Here is a 17,685-nt window from a genome sequence, read left to right as displayed (position 1 = left end):
TAATCATTTTAACAAATTTGTTCAGATTGTTGTTTACAATTATTTACTATTTGAGTCAGTTTTTTTCTTTTTTTCAAGAATGCAATATTTACAGAGATAGCACTAGCACTCCCTTCTGTTTTGCTTAAAAATAAAAAAAGAAGAAGAGCTTTTGAGACAAATGACTTTCACAGTACTGAAGACAATGGTTAGACTTATCGTCAGTAAAAATTTGGAATTTTTTTATCAATTAACAAAAAAATTACGAGTTAAATTTTTATCAATTAACAAAAAAATTACGAGTTAAAGTGAAAGGTATCAATTTTGTAGGCAGAAAACCGTGATTTTTAGAGACCGACCGAATGTGATTTTTTTGGCCGAAGCCGAAGCCGAACTTCGGTTTATGGGTCACCTTCGGCCGAAGCCGATGCCGAAGCCGAAAATATTTTTATTAATTTGAACACTAATAACAAAAATATGATAAGATAAACAGAACATAAAAGTAGGTCAAAAATAAATGCATAATGTTTTGGAAATATAATACCTATACAGGGTGTGCCATTTAACACTCCCGCTACCAATATCTCCGAAATGAAGAAATTTATTTTAATTTCGGAAATTGGGGTTGTTAGATCCCTCGAATAGCTTCAAATTGTAGTTAGAATTGTTAGTTTAAATATTTCTGTATAGATGGCGTGGCGATACTAAAAAATTTTTTTGTTTCCTAGAACGTGGAAATGCAGTCCATCTGAAAGATCGTTAAATTTTAAGTAATTTTTGTAATATAAACTTTTTCCCTATATTTACTTGTTTTCGAGATATGTCGACTTCAATATGCAATGTATGATATAACAGGAAAATATATTATTTTATCTAAATCACACCGAGACAAAATATTCTTTTAAAATATTGTTATAATGACTTTATTCACACCACATACTAACTAACAAACAATAAATTATAAAAAACAAGTGATCAACTACAGAGAAAAAAATGTACAATGGTAAATCGTATAAATAGTAAATCTTATAAGTTGCAGAGACGAACCGTATTTTATCAAATGTTATTAAAAAATGCAGTCGTAGGTGGCTCATGTTATTTGTTTAAAACAAAATAATGACAGATGACACATATTAGTTTTCCAATAATTACAGTTTTATCAGTTTGCGTCTTTCAATTTAACTATACTAGTTATACGATTTACCATTGTACAATTTTTTTTCTGTAGTTAATCATTTGTTTTTTTATAATTTATTGTTTGTTAGTTAGTATGTGGTGTGAATCAAGTCATTGTAACAATATTTTAAAAGAATATTTTGTCTCGGTGTGATTTAGATAAAATAATATATTTTCCTGTTATATTATACATTGCCTATTGAAGTCGACATATCTCGAAAACAAGTAAATATAGGGAAAAACTTTATATTACAAAAATTACTTAAAATTTAACGTTCCAGGAAACAAACAATTTTTTAGTATCGCTACTCCATCTATACAGAAAGATTTGAACTGACAATTCTAACTACAATTTGAAGCTATTCGAGGGACCTAACAACCCCAATTTCCGGAACTAAAATTTCTTCATTTCGGAGATATTGGCAGCGGGAGTGTTAAATGGCACACCCTGTATATAGGGTGTAAATTAAGTATGTACAATAAATTCAATAGACGATTATTTGAGTGATTTTAATACAAAAAGTTCATATAAACATTAGTCCGCATATGTTTCGTTTTCAAGATACAGGGTGTTAATCTTTTATAAAAAAAAGCTGTTTCGTAAATATTTTAAACACCCTTTACCCAATTTTGTTGTAATTTGGCAGAGCTATTTGTTAAGGGGCTAATTTAACCCCTAATTAATTTGATTAGATTTGTTAAGTCCAGCGGCGTCCCAAACGGTACCTTCGGTTTTGGCCGAAGCCGATTCTTAGCCGAAGGTTTAAATAATGGCCGAATGTGGCCGAAGCCGATTAATCGGTCGGTCTCTAGTGATTTTTTCAACATTTTCATTTATAACTAAAAAATGGGATAACAAAACTAACTGAAATTTTAGCATACAATAAAGTAATAGTGAGGCTATGGTCCAAATTTCAAGTTTTTTTGCCTCTACGTTTTCTTAATATCGGTTTCCAAACTCAGGGGTTTATTTCACTTATTTCGATAGTAGTCTCCCCTACCTTCCTGGTATATTCGTGTATATTTTATGAATTGCGTAGACATTTCCTCAAAAATGATGGGTGCTAGTGGCAAGGCAAATTGACTTAAGAGTCGTGTTCTGTGGTTAAAATATAAGAGTAAGATCATACAACCCAATATACTGGCCAACTTCTCCCATGGCGTTTGTTAACTTTTTGTTTGTGTGTTTTTTTTCTCTGTCTCTTATACTTACTTCCTTTCTATGTTAGTAGTATGTATGTACATGTGCTACTAATGCCAGTAATTTTGAAAATTAGACATTTACAATTTCAAAAAAGCTTGGACACAATAAAGTTTATTTTTTGATAGATAATTAAGTTTGAACAGGTTATTAATTTAGGAAATGGTGAATACGCTCGTATGGACAACAGAGCCCTACAATAAAAGATTTATACCAGAGACATGAGTACTTATATCCTGTGTATTTTTTAATACTGAATCCGAATCCGTAGCAAAAAACCGATTTACCAGGTCATGTTTTATTAAAACGCTAAAATATTCCCTAAAATAGGCTGAAATACTGAAAATAAGGTAAACCTTTGTAATGAAAAGCAAAAATTTGTAAATACTTTGAGAAAACATGTTAAAATAATATTTTGGGCACTGGAAAGAAATATATGTAAAATAAATCCACATTCTTGCGAGGAGTTAATTCCATGCCTAATATCAAATAACGAATGTTAGTGCAAAACAAAGTGAAAAACCGTATGTTTTATACTACAAAATATAGAAATGTTTGTTGATAGACAACATACCAAAAAATATAATATACTTTATCTTTATTTACTCCTTTAAGTCACACATTTTTCTATTCAGTTCTTTGCCGTGGGTTTTTGGGGTCGCTGAATCTCAAGTTCGAATCCAAAAATTCCTGAATAAAAGATTATGACTGAAACTTGTACCTAAGTCGCCAATCACGAATATAAGGTTTTAATTCCAAAATTCTTAAATCCAAAATAGCCATTACGGCGGCATTGAACCGTGGAAATTGGCATTTACCACCGACCCAAAGAAATGCGTTATGAATATTTAAAAAATTGAGACATTTGAGTAACAAATAGGCAAATGTTCTTATTATTTTAAAATGTTTTGTCAATGTATTTACAAATTGTAGCATTTCATTATAAAGCTTCATCTTACCCTCAATATTTCACCCTATTTTACTGGATATTTTTGCGTTTTACTAAAAAATGCCCTGGAAAATCGGAATGGAAAAAATATACAAGATATATGTACTCATTCATGTTTTTGGAACACTTTATTGTTTTTTATTGTGTAATTTATATTTTATTTCTACTTTAATACAAAAACATGTTCTTTACAAGCCTTACTTATCATATTCTAAAATAAATTGTTTATTATAAGTTCTAAAAATTAACCGGATGAATATTATCCTATTTGAACTTGATGAAAATACACCAAATCTTTGACACAAAAAATGCTCCATGTGTATTTGACGTAAATAAACTTTAATTTTCTTCTTATTCATATAACCTAGAATTGTTATGGCTTTTGTTGCTGTTATAGGATTTTTAATTATTTAATACCAGATATTTTTATCGGCTTTCAATTTAAGTGAGTGACGGTTTCATGGCTCTCTTCTACTTACTCAAAAATTTTTTTAATCTCTGCGAAATGTAATAACACCTGACATATTAGCTTCACAACTTGAAACTGTTTAAATTACTACATCGAAAAAATAAAGTTAAAGGTTAAAGTTGATTATAAAGGAGCTGTTTTTCTTTGGCAAACAAGTTAAGTAGGTACCGTATTTTTGTAACTATGTTTTACTAAAGTGAAATATTTATTCTTATTTTAATAAACTAAAAAATAATTCTTGAAAAGACGTAATTAAACGTAAATAGAACTAATTAGGATCCCTGTACTTTTTGTTTAGCTTCATTCCATGACATTGTTAAGTCGTACATAAATCCTCCTAATGAAAGAATTAATTTGTATTGAAAACATGATCGTGTCTGCAATTTGAGTTGCATACAGATCAGGCGTATATACGCTTTATTCTTATAGAACTGACAGTGCAGTGCAGTACATATAAAAAACTTGTATGCATTATATAAGTTGTGTAAATGGGGAAAATATGTTTCCCTAATAAACTCGAAGGTATTAAACTATTCATGAAATAAACTAAAATTTTATAATAAATGTAATTTTAATAATAAAAGCAGCCGCTTATGCATAGAAAAGAAAGATTCCTGAAGGTACTGGGAGGGAGGAAAACAGATTAATGAAATTTCTCCTTATCTTTTATGTCTGGTATACAATACGTCTTTATACAATATTAAATATTTTTTTTTGTGTACACGAAACATATCATGTACCATAAACTGACAACTTTGTGTACTTTGTCTACCTGTTTTAAAAAAATTTTATCTAAGAAGCGTCCTTTTATTAATGAATATGTACACCTTCAGGTAGTTGGGCAGCTTCTGTTCAACTTGGCTGACTGAAATTTCCTGTATCACAATCCGTACACTTTAACTTTATTCCTTCTGGTCATCATGTCTTTGAGCTTTTGAAGAAAACTTTAAAAGAACATGTATTTAATAATTAAATACAGAAATAATGCACTGTTGACTGGGAACGCAAACAACAGTTCTTGATTTCATAAAAAATGTATTACAAATAGTATGGAAGAAGGGAAGATGACAATATGTAAAAAACTAAAATCATTTGTATACCACTACACACGTAGCGATAACCTTTATTTTCGTTAAATAAAATACACAAAAAGCAAGAGCAATATTTATTCCTGAAATAAAACAAACAAAGCCAAAAAGTTTTTGATGAATTACTGAAGAACAGCTAAAAATATAGACTTCAAGTTTGGTAGTGCAATTTCATCATAGTACTGCCTTCATGTAAAATTTGAACAAATATGAATTAGTAGCTTGGGGATTATAATGAGTCTGAGGGGTTTCAACTGTCAAACGAAATATTATTTGGTATTAAAGAGGATTTTCTTCTGCAGACTTTCCATTTCCAACGACAACATTTCTGCCTTTTGGGTTTTTTATGTAAAATATTTAACAGCGGAACATAGATGAAAATCAAAATTACAGTTTTACACAAATTCGCATTTTTTGAAGATCAGATAGTTCAATGAACAGATTTAACTTTTTCATAATTATGTTCCCCTTAAATGGAAACTTTGGTCTAAGATCAAAATGCACAATTTTACAATAATTCGTTATTGGAAATTAGTACATTGCTCAAGTAATATGAAAAACAGAGCTTAAAACATATAAATATTAAGACTACTCCTACACTGTCCTTATTTAATTATTTTTAAATTTATACGTTTATTTTTTGTAAGTATATACACGTTTATTAACAGTTTGTGTTATTTTTATNGCACACTAATCACACACATTTCTGGGAACTTGGTTTCATTTTGCGTCGCAACACACTCTTATGGTAAACGCTGTACATTACGTATTGATTGGTATTGCTCTTGTGTAATGGAAACTGTGCAAATTGCCATGGTATACTTTGTTGCCGTAAGTCGTGTTTGTATTTTTTGCGAAAACGAGAAGTTAATATGGAAAGCCAGATAATTTAAAATTAATAAAGCAAAAGCAGAAGCAGATAGAGCATTAGATTTACTTAACAATAACGACAGCTGGCAATGCTAGTGGTTTAATTAACTATTTACCTTAAGATCAAGCTTCCACACTAACATTGCAAACAGTTGATGTTGATAAATACCAGCACGATTCCAAGGAAGAAAGAAATTAAGAACATAAATTAATATAGTAAAAATAATTTTACAATAATTCGTTATTGGAAATTAGTACATTGCTCAAGTAATATGAAAAACAGAGTTTAAAACATATAAATATTAAGACTACTCTTAGACTGTCCTTATTTAATTATTTTTAAATTTATACGCTTATTTTTTGTAAGTACATACACGTTCATTAACAGTTTGTTTTATTTTAATCTGAATCCCTCTAAATATGTTTCAATTAAAAAACTTATTTTCTACTAATGAAAATTGAAAATGATGTGGAATCCAATTACAGATATCCTTTGGACGTCCTTAGGATGTTCTTGTACTGTTTGAGAATTTAGTTTTTGTTCTGCTTCCATAAAGTTAATATGAGGGATCTACACTGAACCAAATTTGAAGTACATATTTTTAATAGTTTTTGAGGCTGTTAATCGAATTGATCAACAACACAACAACTGTATTCCACTTTCATCCTTTGAATAACAGGTTCTTAGGAATCTCTTTAAAGGAAATGCCTTTTGCCTGGCTAGACGAGAGGCATCCTTCTGAAAGTTTATGGCAATGTCGCTGATTTCAAAATATTAATTTTACTATCACTTTCTATAGTAGGTAATTTCAAAAATAGCATTTTTTGACAAGCTCTATTTTAAGGTTCTGTGGCAAAATACAATTTTATAACAAGATTCCTAATTTTGTCTTCATAATAATTATTATAAACTGCAGTTGTAACAACTAGTACGTTTCTATAAAAGATGTGAAGAAATTTACAAAATTTTACAAAATATTTTACGTCTTATAGTCAAAGAAAAATGTTTCTTTCACCTACGCCTCTGTTCCTTGGGCATCCGTTAACCTTATTTGCATATAAATTATATCACCTGACCCATGTCCGCCGATGCTGATTCCGCCTTAACTAATGGTCAGATCGATTTAACATAAGCTTCAACAAATAGATCTATACTCACTGGAAACGGACAATAATTTGCTTCGGATTAATGCATGTTGAAGACAGCTAAGTCGCTGTCAGAATTTGCGATTAATTCTGGCTAGGCATTATTGACATTAGAAGCGCTATTAGGATTCGACTCTACAATATACATTAAGGATACAGGGAATAGGTTGTATTGTTATTGTAAAGGAGCTACGTATGTGTAGCGAATCTATTATTGTTAAACAATTGGAGAAAGTAAAATACAAAGTAAAATAAAATAATAAATCAATAAACAAGATTAACCATCTGTTACTTCTAAACAAATCCTATGAAAATATGCCTTAAGCGACCTAGCTTCCAAGTTACAGGGCGTTAAATTAAAATGTATCTAAATAAATAAATAATCTGTTCACTAAATTAAAAGATAAAGATCTGCTATTGCAGCGGTCCAGTGTAGTTTATTGCATCCCATGTATGGATTGTGATTTGAAATATATAGGTCAAAAAAAACAAAAACTAAAAGATAGAGTTACAACACATAAAAGTGACATACGACTGAATAAACACAGTTGCATATTGGCAAATCATTGTTTATCCTCAGGTCACAGTATGAATTATGACGAAATTTTAGTATTAGATTCAGAAACAAACCATAAAAATAAGAAAATTTTTAGAGATGTGTCATATTGCAAGGGAAGGCAATCCAATGAATGTAATGACTGATATCGATGGTCCCAGCGTAATTTATACCTTTTTATTAAATCAATATTTTAATAACAGGGACAGTCGTTCAGGTGACACCCTGTATAGTGGTATGTGACCCTTGTTGATATTTTTGTTTCATAATCTAACTAATTAACAGTTTAAAAATTTTTGGTAGAGTTTCCCCGTTCTCCGCAGAAGTATTAAGGGAACAAAAACTTTAATATTTTGTATGTAGCAGAAACCTGAACATATAGGTAGTTTGAAAACCAATCCTTAAAGTTTCATTAGAAAAACAAGCATTTTGACTTTGAGAACAGCAATTTTCGAATAAATTGGAAAAGAAATAGCGATAAATGTTGTGAAATTAAAATTCTTATACTTAATCGAGTTGGAGGCTCTAAAATATTAAATCAACCCTACCGTTTTCGCGTTTGCTGCCTAGTAAACCAGTCACATTGTTTCATAAATTGATAATTACTTTATAATAACTCACTTAACAAATTCAGAAATGGCAGAAACGTATTTTGTTTCCGACATTCCTGACGATAACCTAGTCACCTAGTCGAAGCAAATATCCATTAGTTGCTCCATTAAACTGGAACTTTTGCGAAATGTTCTGATGATATTGGATGCTTTATTTAATGTACGCAATCAAACAATTTTATAAATTATGAAATATTATCATCAGTTTTGTCCATACCATATTCAAACAACGCATTATTGTCAGATTTTGTTCGACGGGTGCTTTACAAAACAGTTGAGGAAGTTTTGTTTCTAAATGGGATTCTTTTCCTGACGGGTCCAATTATTTCTCCCATAACTCCATACAGAATTTTCACCACAACCATCAATGAGTATATGATAAACCTCACGACAAAAAAATTAATAATCAATATCAATTTTCATTATACGCTTGGATGGGTATTATTAGAGATTAGCGTTCGGCCGTTATTTTCTTGATTACAATAATAATTATTAAATGGAAATACAAACGTGACCTTTCTAAATATCAACTGCCCATGTAATAATAAAAGAATCACGTTAACACTGCCGGTATTTTTTAACGTTTACATCAGTCGATGAAAGGAAGAGTCGAGACCCATGTTAGTGTTAATGGTGGACACTCAACATTTAATGCAATGAAATTTGAAAACTTAAAAATACATTGTACCGTCACTAAACACTGAAAAAATTTACTTTATAAACTAAATACTTCAATTTTAAATGGAAATATTAATAAATAAGATACGACAATCAGTTCATTGTTTACTTCACTTCACAATAAGTACAAATAACTCCTTGATATATTTACAGTAGATACAGATATATCTAGTTTCTTATTGTAGTCTGAGGTACTGGTATAAAATAATTGTTACATTCAAGAAAATATGTTTTCAATAATAGCCAATATGTACGAGGTCTATTCAGAAAATAACCAAACTATATTTTTTTAAACTTCGTTATTAATTTTATACATTATTGATTCTTGTCCCCTTCAAAATATTTCCCTCCCCTATTCATCCCCTATTCACACACTTTTCCTAGCAGTGTCCCATCAATAGTCTGAAATCTGATTTATGGCACAAAGCTGAGTGTATGATCGCATTGTCATGGTGCAAAAACCATGAGTCGTCTCGCCACAACTCTGGTCCCTTTTTGCAGATTTTTTCACGTAACCATTGCTAAACGCCTTGATAGTACACGCAGTTCACTGTTTCATCTCGAGGCATGAATTCAAAATGCATAATTCAGTGATCATTACTTTGACATACGATCGAGACCGATGTGCTTTCTTGGTGCATAGAGATCCTTTGCCAATCCATTGTGATTATTGAACTTTTGTCTCAATGTAATCGTAAACCCTGCTTTATTCTCCCTTTATGATGCTTTGAATGAATATTTCATTGTCATTGGATTGTTCAAGCAGTTACCAACAACGCCCACACTATTTCCTTTCTGTTGTTCGGTCATCAAACGAAGAACAAATTTTTCTGCAACTCGATGCATGTTCAATTTTTCAGTCAAAATTTCATAACATGACGCAATTGAGACGCTAACCTCTTCTGCAATTTCTCTGATAGTCAATCGGTGATTTGCACGCACCAAGTCTTTTTACTTTTTGAACGTTGGAGTCATCAGTTGAAGTCGAGGGCCTTCCTGGTCGAGGATCATCTTCAACTGATTGACAACCGCTTTTAAATCGTGAAAACCGTTCGTAACATTGCATACGACTCAAAGTATCATCTCCGTAACCTTGTTTCAAAAGTTGAAACGTTTCCGTGAAAATTTTCCTCAGTTTCAACAAATTTCAACGTTGCTTGGTTCCTGAAAACCGCATATTTCAAAAATCGTCACTAACACATAAATATGTTGCATTCAAATAACAATATCACAAAAACTGAAAGAGATATCAACAATTCAAGAACATGATTGTAGTTAAAGAAGAGGTTATGCTCAACGCAATGCAGTCAGCCGCATATCATTAAGTATCTCCATTAGCGCGCCATTCAAAAACTTGATAATAACGCAATTGGGAGTTAAAATATTATACTACCTTCTCCATGCTTCATTGAGTAATAATTTTTTTTATAGAATAACGCTCAGACGTTTTTAAAATTAACATTATTCTAATGATATAATAATACCTTACTGAATAAATTAAATGTAGTCCGAGATAAACATTAATATTACGTGCATTGAATAATTTTTTAAGCTGAAAATGTTACCTAAGGAAAGTAAATAATGAGGGAGATGATAAAGTTAACATTTACTTCTTACATTGGCATAAATCCGTTCCAGAATAGATTTAATTTAAAATGAAAGTAAAGCTATGTTATTTTTCGAATCCATTTTCAGTAGAAATTTAGCATTTTGGCAAAGTATCGTTTTCCTCCTATGTTGAAAACATTTATTAGAAAAAGTTGCAAAATTTATACCCATTTTCTAAATTTTGAAAACACTCGAACTAATATGTAAAGCACCTTGTAAAAACAATGTATGCCAATTATTTGCAAATTTGACGCATAGTCGTAAGTTTCATACAGGAATAGGACCGACAAGCCCATTTCCGGGCTTTTGGTGTGTTTTTTTTTTAATTATGATTCCCCAAAACAATAAAATTCTACTTTAAAACATTTTTCTCTCCTGTTGTTAAATAATCTAAAGACAGGCAATATATTTCATTGAATGTGCTGAAAATTTGTATATTTATTAAAAATTGCTAAATTAATCATTTTGTAAATGCGGTCACAATAAAACCAATAACAAGTATATGTAATTCTTAGTAACTTTTAATTCATTGTTAATAAATCTGTCTACAAAACAAGATAAATATTACTTTGATCGAGATACCGCTAAGATAGTTAGGTATTACAATATAAATAAATGGTGTTTTGAGATCATAAGATAAATTTATTACATACACCGTGGAGCACATTTTTTTTAAGTGATATTTTGACTTCTAAAAAAGTAATAAAATCAGTATTTCTAACTTTAATAAAATAATAGTTACAATTATTCAGTTAATTAAATTTAGTCTGATTCTAATTATTTGTATTAATAAACTTTATCTATAATTTCTCTGAACCAAGTAATAGCTAGTTAGACTTAAATTGGATATCCAATTTATCATTCATAATACCACATCTGGTTGCGATGTCATTTGTTTTAAAATATGCCATACTGGAAAATCTCCAAGTGAGCCACTTATCAGTCTGAGAAATTTCTATTTTTACTTGATTTGCAAGAAGATTCATGCCTCCAATAAAATGAATCTAATCATAGTACCACTTCAGCTTTTCTGCTTATCACCAACCTTACTTTCATGTACTTCTGCCTCTGTAACTTCCAGTTATTAAACGATTGGAAACTGATTGCGGCACGGGGTTATCTTGAATATCTTTCCACAATGACCTAATTCCACTTTCGCTCATATCGGCCCGTCCGAACAGAAAGGGCCTGCATTTATCTGGATGTAGAATTTCCATAAGAGAAAGTGTTAGAGGAGATATGTCAGTATGAATGATAGAATCTAATTTAGATACAAGTACACCAGTAACAAATACGTCATCAACCCAGAAAAACCTTGTGCGCTGTGCTTCTGCATATATTCGAAGAACTACATCCGGTGAGTAAAGAATACACCATCCAAGGCAGAATGGTGGATAAAATTTTTCTTTGTATTCCTCACGGGTGACCCTCCATTTGGTTCGGTAACTTCTTAACGCCTTATAATTTCGAACGACATTGCACATAAGTAGATTTGTTGCACCATAAGGTGACAAATCTCTAATTAGAAAATTTTTTAATGTAGGCAAATTAACACATACATCGTCATCGACTTTGAGAATATATTTCGCTTGAGAGCAGTGATAAATTACATATTTAAGACCCATCAGGTGTTTGTATGTCAAATTCTTATACGAGTCTAAAAAATTTCCTCGTAATAAATCGTTATGTGCGTAATTTTCCTGTTGTAATGTTTTTTCTATCTTGATATCATCAGTTGTTCCAAGAAGAAAAAGAATCTTAACGTTTTCTTCACTTTTTCCCCAAGTTTCTCTTATAACTATTCGTTTTGCAAAGTTTTTCGGGGCACTGTGAACTAAAATAAGCAATAGTGGTGTTGTATTTTCACATATCAAATTAAAGGTTGTAAACGTAAAATTTATGTTTACAAGAGTTTTATAATCTACCTCTGGGAGCAGATCACCACCAGGTAAAGGATGTGAATTACTTTTTCGTAACAAGTAAGTAACATTTTCGTAACTATTAATATCGAATGTGATACTACAATGGTATAGGTGTAGTATATTGATCGTAACAAATGCAATTCCCAGTATTCCAAGCGCTAAAATAGGAATCTTCACCACCAGCTTTAATCTCACTTGCCTCATTCTTAAGTATACCATATCTAGAAAAATTAAATAATAGTTATACCAAGTGTTTGCCATATGAGGTATCAATTCAATATTCTATGTATTATCTAGATAGGATGAGGATACAAATTCATATTCTATTGTCACATCCGATTTCAACAAAGATGCCATCAGCTATTGGCACCAACTCTGTATATTTTTATATAGCAGTGAATTAGACAAGGTGTTAGTAATTAACAGGCAACCAGTTCTTCGTGGAACAAATTACTCTAATAATTTCATTAATTTTAGAGCCATGTGGCTGCAATCGTAAGAAAAGTTCTATGTATACTTATGCAAAAAAATATAAGATATTTCGATTAAATTTTTAAGATTCACAGCAGTTTCCGTGAAAGTGATAGTTATAATGGAAATTTGGACAGTTCTAAATAAGCTTAATCAACATGAATTTCATTTCAAATTTCAGAAATAATTTTCCCGACATTGTAGAATTCGAATTTTAAATTATTTTACATTGAACCATGATACAACCAAATCCATTAAATGAAACATTAATATTTCTATGTACATTTCAGATCATATCGCAATTATCTGAATGACGGCCATAAAATTTGTCTTTAAAGGCACTATTGACACCATAAACAATATTTTATAAAACGCCTACTGACCATTAAGATAACCACCTTCAACATTTATTTATTCTGCTCAGTGAACTGTAACATATTTTTCAATATCTTATTTAAAAGGAATTGACGACATTAAAAAAGATATTTCTATATTTAAAATAATTGCTTTGTGCTCAAAAAGGAACGGCCAAGAGGTTGTTTTAACTTATTTTGCCTGACTTACATCACATTGAGCAAGAAAATACATAAATGATAGATTATAACACATCTTTATGTTTTAAATACTTATAATTGAAATATACTTTGCCTATAATCGCAAATTAAAAGTATTTTTTTAACTCACCTCAATTATCACCCACCCGTCGACGTTACACCACAAATAATTTCTACAAACGTTGAAGCCATTTCAACTACCTACAACATTATCAGTTTTATCAAGGAGATAAGACCTGTATGTCTTTAGTTGTTCGATAAAATAGCTTAATATCAACGAATAAAAAAAATATGTATTTTCAACAGAGAAAAAGGTTATTAAGTGTTTTTAATTTACAGTGTGGTTAAAATACCTAAAAAATAGAAATACAACTTTAGAAATGCCATAAATAAATAATTTCTTTGATTCTGTACCTCTAAAAATAAAGGAAGACTTATTACGCATATTATGCTAGTAGAAGGCTCATATACCTATACAGGGTGTTTTACAAGCTCTATGACAAACTTTGACATATGATGGATGGCTTAACTTCAAACATTTTTTCTTATATTAACATAGGTCCGATTCGTAAGTTACAAGTATTTCAAAAAATACGATTACATATTTCAATCAAAGTAGCCTGATGTAGTAAGGATGGCTGTGCAGTAAGGATGGTTACTATAACAATAATTATTATTTGTGTCATTTTGTTTATTCATTTGACAGTTTTTGCGTTAAAGTGGTAAATAAAAAATGCATTTATTTACAACTGAAGGGTATGCAAATATTGTCTTTGTGTATGGGTATTCCAACCGGAACGTCAGACAAGCAGCCCGAGAATACCGACGAAGATACCCAAATAGGCATCAACCTGTCCACATAGTCTTTAGTGCATCATTTCGTAGACTTCGAAAATAAGGTAACCGCGCTCTAAATGTGGCCATTCGTCCTACTAAAGTACAATGTACAAAATGAAGAAGCTATAATAGGCTGTCATTGACAACTCTTCAATTAGTGTTCGGCGTATAGCAAGTAATCTTCATTTATCACCGAATTTTGTATGGCGTGTATTGAACAGACATTTCCTCGTCAAAATGTGGAGTTGCTCCTCAACGATTAGAATTTTGTCGCTGGTTACTTCAACAACACGCACAATATGATAAATTCGTTTCGCTTGTTGTATGGTCTGATGAAGCGTGTTTTCAGCAACGTTTCAGTGTCGACGTTTGGTATATCATTTTCAACAATAATTTACTGCCTGTAAATGTTTTAAATGATCGTTTAAATGCAGATCTGTATAGTACTTTCTTGGAAAACAACCTTTTTAAATTCATTGATGACGTAGAGCATAATTTGTTTAAAATATGTGGTATCAGCAGGATGGTGCACCGCAACATAGAGATGTACTAGACAGATGCAAAGGAGGGAACACCCAAAATAATAATGAAAGCTTGCTCTGGCACCTCCACAATGGCTTAAAAACTGTTAAATTTGCTAATCCTCTTGGTGTTTTGATTTTCACTGTTGGTTTTCAATTTATTTTGAAAATGCTCCGAGTAATGGAAGTCATCATAGGTCCTATTGTAAAGGAATATACCGATGAAATAGATGACAACAGAACTTTCTAGTTTAACAGCGTAATTTGTTCATTTCAGGCACTTTAGCTACCGGTATCACTGCAGCAGTGGAGCGCATAAGACGTTCGCATTTCATTATTTTTGTAGGAAAAAAAATTTTAAAGTTTAAAAACACTATATAGAATATCTGTTTTCAAAAAAATTTCAAAAAATCACCTAAATTTTGAGCGGTTCCGTGGCGCCGTGTAAAAACTCGTGGATTTGTTCATAAACTAACTTTAGCAACACTGTATTAACTAGACAACATTTATGTACAATAAAGATTTGTTTCAGGATAGAAAGAAACATAAACAATGTTTTTACAATAATAACAACACTCGTTAATTTATATTATATTAGGATAGTATCCAACATGCTTAATAATTCATTGTGTACACAAAATCTATTGTTTATGAAGTAACTACAGTAGTTTTTATACAGGGTGGTCCGAATTTTATGTAGGAAACTTCGATGACAGATAGATGTCTTTAAAATAATAGGAGTTTGCCTTATAAACATAGGTCTGGAACGGCCTCGGTTTAGAGATACAGGGTGTTAAAGCTGTTAAAAAAAATAATATTTTGTTTATCTCAGGAATCTATTAACCGATCTCAATAAAATTTTGTACAAATAATGTATGATAGTAGGCCTTGCATTTCCTAAAATATGAGCTCTAAAGGTTTAACCAGTGGTGTACAACTGGATAGGGGTCACCCCTTTTTATAAAAAAAACTTACGCCACTGTATTTTTTACAAGTTATTGTAACGGATTTATATTTTAATGCACTAAATACGTAAAAGAGGTGACTTGATTTTTTTCTCTAAGGCTCATCATTTTCAAGTTATTCATACCAATACAGTCCCCTTCTGGCAGACACTTCAAACCACATTACAAAAATATTTATGTTTATGCTTAAAAGTAAGTGCAATTTGTAAGCACATCAACAAAATTCTTTCCATATCATCTGTGAGGTAATATTCCTGGTGTTTTTGTTTTCTCTGGAGGCATTATCTTTACAAATAAGAACAATTTAAATCAAAATAATAATAAAAATGCATTTACCAAACAACAACAACTAAACAAGAAATAAAATTTACGTTACGTATTTACAGCAATTGTTTAAAATGCGAACCACCCACATCGATACATTTCTGACATCTTCTATTAATGGAACTAATTGAAGCTAATATCATGTGGTGGTTTTCTTTTAATTCATTACACCCGTCTTCTTTTCGCTGCAGTAGTTGTGGTCTAGTATCTATTGGAGTAGAGTAAACTTTTCAGGTAGGTCACCCCAAACATAGAAGTCCAGGGAGTTTAGATCTGGCGATCTGGCTGGCCAAGACACTGGACCCTCGGCACCATTATGGTTGACATTGGCATTTGGTCTTCTACCTATCCATCATCTCATATAATTTTCATTAAGCCATTCTTGTATTATTCTCCTAAAATGCGCAGGAGCACCATCCATTTGTATCCAGCTATTTTGTCGTATATTTAATGGAACATCCTCTAATAATTCAAATAGATGGTTTTCTAGAAAGTTTAGAAATGACTCCGAATTTCATGAGGATTTTCTTGTGACCAAATATCCAGATTGTGAAAATTCACTACCCCTCGCCTTGTGAACGTAGCCTCATCGGTCCAAAGTATTTCTAGTAAGAATTCAGACAACCACTGATAAAAATTCAGGCGTCTCTCTGCATCTCCCGGAAGTAAATTTTGCACAGGTTGTAAATGGTACGGATTTCTGCCATCCTTACGTAGAACTTTTCAAATTTTCGATTTACTCATCCCAAGTTGCCGAGACGTTCTCCGTGTACTTACAATTAGCCGAGGATCGTCGTCAAATGCTTTTAAAATTTCATTTCTGTGCAATTGCACTTACTTTTAAGCATAAACATAAATATTCTTGTAATATTATGGTTAGAAGTGTCTGTCACAAGGGGATTGGATCGGTATGAATAACTTGAGAACGGTGAACTTTAGGGAAAAAAATCAAGTTACCTTTTTTACGTATTTTGTGCATTAGAATATAAATCCGTTACAATATATTGTAAAAATACAGTGGCGTAGGTTTTCTTATAAAAAAGGGGGTGACCCTGTGCAGTTGTACACCACTAGTTGAACCTTTAGAGCTCATGTTTTAGGGAATACAAGGTCTACTATCATACATTATATATACTAAATTTTATTGAAATCGGTCAATGGATTCCTGAGATATAAACAAAAATTTAATTTTTTTTAACAACTTCAACATACTGTATCTCTAAAACGAGGCCGTTCCAGACCGTTTATAAGGCAAACACCTACTATTTTAAAGAGAAGTTTCCCGCATAAAATTCGGACCACCCTGTATACATACCAATTAAATATATTATTTAAATTATTAGATTAGCTTTTCAAAAAAGCAGTTTATTTATGACGCCTTTCTTTTAGAATATCCCCTGGTCAAACTACCTATGTTTCTTATAGTAGAGAATCCAAGTCATTAATTTTATAGTGGAGCCTACTTATCGATTTATTATATTGAGATAGTGTCAAGATGTATTCAAATTGCTTATTAGTAGTAATTCACATGTTTATTTACATATTGTTTTATACAAATTACAAGTGTTTTTTTAACTATTTGTATTATAGTATTCATTTTAATTATTAGTCTAAGATGAATACATCACGGATTGAATTTGTTAAATTTATTCTGTAGCTCATTGCCCATTACTGCAAATTACAAAAAAAATAAATAAATGAGTATTCAACAAGGTATTCAAGGATCACGTAAAAGTGCATGTAATGTAAACAAGATAAAC

At 31.1% G+C, this 17,685-nt stretch overlaps 1 protein-coding gene across 1 annotated transcript; it reads right to left on the bottom strand.

Annotated features, from left to right (window-relative positions):
* Positions 1 to 11,078: 11,078 nt before the first annotated feature.
* Positions 11,079 to 13,481, bottom strand: LOC108914775 (beta-1,3-galactosyltransferase 5). The gene is made up of 2 exons (XM_018720654.1): positions 13,409 to 13,481; positions 11,079 to 12,474 (listed from the first exon to the last, which is right to left on the bottom strand). Exon 2 carries the CDS (start codon positions 12,470 to 12,472, stop codon positions 11,384 to 11,386), a length of 1,089 nt encoding a protein of 362 aa, XP_018576170.1. The 5' UTR covers positions 12,473 to 12,474; positions 13,409 to 13,481; the 3' UTR covers positions 11,079 to 11,383.
* Positions 13,482 to 17,685: the final 4,204 nt, after the last annotated feature.

The sequence above is a fragment of the Anoplophora glabripennis genome, unplaced genomic scaffold, assembly GCF_000390285.2.
Source record: "Anoplophora glabripennis isolate ALB-LARVAE unplaced genomic scaffold, Agla_2.0 scaffold1207, whole genome shotgun sequence".
NCBI lineage: Eukaryota > Metazoa > Arthropoda > Insecta > Coleoptera > Cerambycidae > Anoplophora > Anoplophora glabripennis.
The sequence above is the reverse complement of the archived record's forward strand: the minus strand, read 5'-3'. Positions and strand labels throughout refer to the sequence as shown.

Bases quoted from the DNA above. Each gene is read 5' to 3' on its own strand.
- LOC108914775 (XM_018720654.1), bottom strand. From the start codon at position 12,472: ATGGTATACTTAAGAATGAGGCAAGTGAGATTAAAGCTGGTGGTGAAG.